The following is a 4,238-nucleotide window of genomic DNA, read 5'->3' as shown; positions in this document are numbered from 1 at the left end:
ATATGGGGTGGTTCATTCATCTCCTCTCCCAATTAGTATTTCCATTGCAACAGTTGCCCCACTCTGAGGAGCTCCTGTGGAGTGACGAAAGCCAAAGGTGCTTTCACGAGGTGAAGAAGGCTCTTAGCACGCTTCCCATAATTTTGCAGCCTTGCTAGGATTTGTGGCCAAGATATCATTCTCTTATAAAGAAAAAAACTAAATGACTATTATATCAATTGAGTTGACATTTTTAAATTACTAGATCAGCTTATCAAAAGCTATAGTCTTAGTAAGCTATAGTTATTGCTAATCATCCATGTACCTTAGTAAAACGTCCAAAAGACAAAGCATTCCTACTTTCTTCTCACCTCCATTTGGCGAAGTGATATTTGATAATTAAATGGGTTGTAGCATGAAACGATCCATTGTGTTTTGTTGCCAAACCCTGTTAAAATTCTAGCGGTGTCCCTCTATTGCTAATATAGCATTAAGCTCAATAACCCTAGTGGCCCTTCCATAATATATATTAGGGAAATGCAATATGTCCTCACATGTGCATTGAATCATACAATATTTTAGTACAATGACTAATATATCACATACATCTAGATAAGCATCATTACTATCCCACTTCCAACTTGGCTGAGCACAGAGCATGTTAATAAAATACATGTATCTTTAAATAAGTAACATCAAATTTCGCATCATGAAATTATATATCACAGCTTTAGCAATTTAGTGCTAACCTTCACTTGACTTAGGTCTAGTATAACGAACTCATGACACCTTGGTTTTCCATCTTAATATTTTCTTAAAATTGGGGATTCTAAGTGTATACATGTGGAGTAATGCTAATTTGATGTTGCATTCGACATCATTAAGGGTTATTGATCATAGGAGAAACAATACTTGATTTCCTCCATTCTTAATTCTGCATGAAGGGTGGGGCGGTGGGGCCATTTAGCATGACTCAAGCCACAATTAGCGATTGTCAAAGCATTAATGAATAAAGGAGGATGAATTATAATATGTGTTGAAGTAGTTAATTGTGCATTGTGTTGAGTTTTACAACTCGCTTGTAAGAGGGCATGTAGAGAAAGAGTTGGTGTGGTGATCATGGCATCCTCTTTGGTGAATATTGCGGCTGCTGTTGGCTTGCTTCTTGATGGGGAAAGAAGCCATAACGTTGATCCCACATTGGCCTTCAGGTCGAGTTGTCCCACGCTTCATCAAGATGAATCCCTCATCACCCCATCTTGGCCCCCACGAGTTCTTTACAATCCAGTAGTCTAAGCCTTCTGCGTTGGTACCATAGCCAACAATGGCAACCCCGTGATCAAGCTGAGTATTGCATTTTCCGTCGTATACGCCCTACAAAAGTTAAGAACTTTGAGAGCGTGATATTACATTTTAGCATGTCATAAAACATTAATCCAATAATGGATGAATATTTTCCAATAAATTTCCTTCTCAGTAGCGCTCAATTCGTCAACAAATGACACCATAATATGGTGGTACTATCTTGATAAAGCTCACCTCAAAATATTGGCTAATGAAATGGTAAAAAGAGACATTGGATTGTACATTACCCCGGCGTAGAATTGGAAATCTCTGTCACTAGCGTCAATGCCAACGCTAACAGGTTGCTTGGCAACTGCTCGAAGGAGGGCTTCCTCATCGTTATCAGGAACTTCCACGTAGCTATCAATGGTTACAGCATGCGTGTTCGTCTGGAGTACACAACAATGTGTAGGCACAAGAATGTGTTAAGGATATCAAACCGTGATTAAGATTGATTAAGAAGGCCTAGCCTAGCCTAGCTAAGTGCTCCGGCATGGCAGATGGCCGGCCGCAGGGCGCCACCAGGGACAGCTGCATGTATAATATTCCGGGCCGTCCCCCATGATTGGAACAGGCGGAGAAGCTGAGGATGACGATGTCGTGGTGTCCTGTGTGGTGTGTGTGTGTATCTACTACAGTACGAAGCTGATATTATTAGGTCGTCATACCTTGGAGGCAAGGCACTGCCCTTGTCGTGCTTGGTAGGGGTAGTCGTCCTCGGTGTCGATGCCTCCGTTGTTGATGAGGAACTCGAAAGCAAGGGGCATGGAGCCTCCGTTGCAGCCGCTATTGGACTGGGTGTTGCAGTCCACCAGCATCTGCTCCGACAGCGACACCAGCTGCCCGCTGGCTATCTGGTGGGCTCCCTCCACCGCCACCACCGTCGAGAACGCCCAGCAGCTGCCGCACTGCCCCTGGTTCTTCACGCCCGCCACGGCCCCCTTCGCGCGCCAGTCCACAGACGCCGGGAGCTCGTCGCCGCCGTCACCCGCCGCCTTGTCATTGCCGTACGGCCACCACCACCACGGGGCCAACACGTCGGTTTCTTCCAGCCGTACCGCTGCCTTTGGCCTCCGGTCCAGGCCCCCCGCCGGCCCGCTCGCCCGCCCCAGGTTGTAGCGGGCCTTGAACTCTTCGTGCGTGAGATCCGCGTGATCGTTCAGGTCGAGCCAGTAATGATGCTCGCTAGCGCCGGCGGCCCGCCGCCTGTTGTGCTCGAAGATGTGGCGAAAGTTGTCGCAGAATATCGCGAAGCGCTGTAGCTTCTCGAAGGACCGAGAACCCTCGGCAGTCTCCCTGTCGTACTCGCGGGGGTGCTTCTCTAGCCACCCCAGAAACAGGGCCGACAGCTGTTCCGGCGGCGGGAAGCTATCCTTCCCGGCGTATTCGTCGTGCAGCGCTGCCGAGTACTGCAGCGTCGACACACCGTCGCTCAGTGCAGACAAGTTAAGCAGCACCGCAGCACAAGCGCACATGAAGAAGGACGACAACGATAAGAAGAAGCTGCTGATGGCAGGGCGATTATGAGTCAAAGGCGCCATAGACATTATAAGCAGCAGCTATTTGATAATTTCCTGGTCCGGAGTACTGCTGTGCGAGATCAGATCTAAGAGCGCCTTGTATGCGAATGCAGAATGGTCATCAGGCCTCTTCCTTTATATATGTTGCTCCAAGAAGAGATCATGTACAGGGGGACGACGAGCGGAGAGGAGAGGACACGACAGGAGGGTGGAGCTGATCGCTTGAAGCAACGTCGACGTGAACGCTTCAAGTTCATTTTGGCCGTATTTTGCTTAAGCTGGCCCATAAAAATCTTTGCTTGAAGCGTTGGTAGCCCACCATATCGGACGCATTCCTCGCTATTTCGATATACTACGTACACCATAACTCAAAATCTAGCGAGCTTAGACAATACGATTCTCCAACCTGTAATACTTCCAACGTTGCAACTTTTCCGTCTTTTCTTGAAACCTTCCAATTAACATTGACTTTATTATCAATCGTGTCCCACATTAAAAATGAACGATAATGTTTCACAAGATTGGTAATCTGAAGATTATGGCAACGCGCAAACATTATAAGATTGCTAAAAATCAAGGTTACCAAAAAGTGCATGGTTTTCTAGATCATTAGGTCATACATCTTTGAAACCCTTGAGTGTTGGGGATAAAGGCACATGTGCTTAGTTGCCCCTATATTACTACACTGCCAACACATGCACCTGCACATTGCAAGAAATGAGCACCCATCATTATCACTTCATTTTTTATTTTTTCAATGACATTTAAATAAAGGGAAGGTGGACCACACATTGTGACTGTTGGAGTTCCCACATCTTGAGTATCTCTCTCTTGCTCTCTTACTCCATCCGCCATAGCTCATATCTCTCTTACTTCCGCTCGCTCATGCTTCCACTTGGGCTTCTCCCTTCAACTGGTATTATTAGAGCCACGTTCTCCATGAGCTTAAGCTCAATCCGATATTGCTTCAGCTTTCATTTGAGTTATCTACAACAAGGTTTCACATTGACAGCCATAACTCTATCTCTTGAGGTTTTTATTGGGCTCTCAATGCTCTAGACTTCTTAGGACCTATTGGGGCTATCTCAGGGAAATCTTAAGCTACATTGAGCTTATTTCAAGGAGTATTTAACTCACTATTCAAGGCTGGAAATACAAACACTTTTTTTCAATTGTGGCCACTTTCAAACACTTATGGTTGCTCAACCACTCCTCGGCATTGGACAAAGGCTTTACTATTGTTTACCATTCCTCCAACATTGAGCATTAACATTCCTCAAAACCATAGGCACTAACATCTCTCATTCCAAACTATTATGCAAGTGCGAGATGATGAGCAAATTTTAATAAAGATATATCATATTGGGAAAGAAACATGGTCTGAACAAGATGGCT

General features: G+C 45.4%; 1 protein-coding gene across 1 annotated transcript; it reads right to left on the bottom strand.

Annotated features, from left to right (window-relative positions):
- Positions 1–773: 773 nt before the first annotated feature.
- On the bottom strand, positions 774–2,939 carry LOC148030365 (cysteine protease XCP1-like). The gene is made up of 3 exons (XM_087686683.1): positions 1,992–2,939; positions 1,572–1,712; positions 774–1,353 (listed from the first exon to the last, which is right to left on the bottom strand). The coding sequence occupies exons 1-3, from the start codon at positions 2,868–2,870 to the stop codon at positions 1,048–1,050; spliced, it is 1,326 nt and encodes a 441-aa protein (XP_087542809.1). The 5' UTR covers positions 2,871–2,939; the 3' UTR covers positions 774–1,047.
- Positions 2,940–4,238: the final 1,299 nt, after the last annotated feature.

Source organism: Lygodium microphyllum, chromosome 10 (genome assembly GCF_053477565.2).
Source record: "Lygodium microphyllum isolate KBCC chromosome 10, Lygodium_microphyllum_v1.1.10, whole genome shotgun sequence".
NCBI lineage: Eukaryota > Viridiplantae > Streptophyta > Polypodiopsida > Schizaeales > Lygodiaceae > Lygodium > Lygodium microphyllum.
Note: the sequence above shows the minus strand (reverse complement) of the source record. Positions and strands in the feature narration are given on the sequence as shown.

Bases quoted from the DNA above. Each gene is read 5' to 3' on its own strand.
- LOC148030365 (XM_087686683.1), bottom strand. From the start codon at position 2,870: ATGTCTATGGCGCCTTTGACTCATAATCGCCCTGCCATCAGCAGCTTC. The intron at 1,713-1,991 runs GTATGACGACCT...TGTGTACTCCAG, and splicing joins GGCAGTGCCTTGCCTCCAAG to ACGAACACGCATGCTGTAAC. The intron at 1,354-1,571 runs GTAATGTACAAT...TAACTTTTGTAG, and splicing joins ATTTCCAATTCTACGCCGGG to GGCGTATACGACGGAAAATG.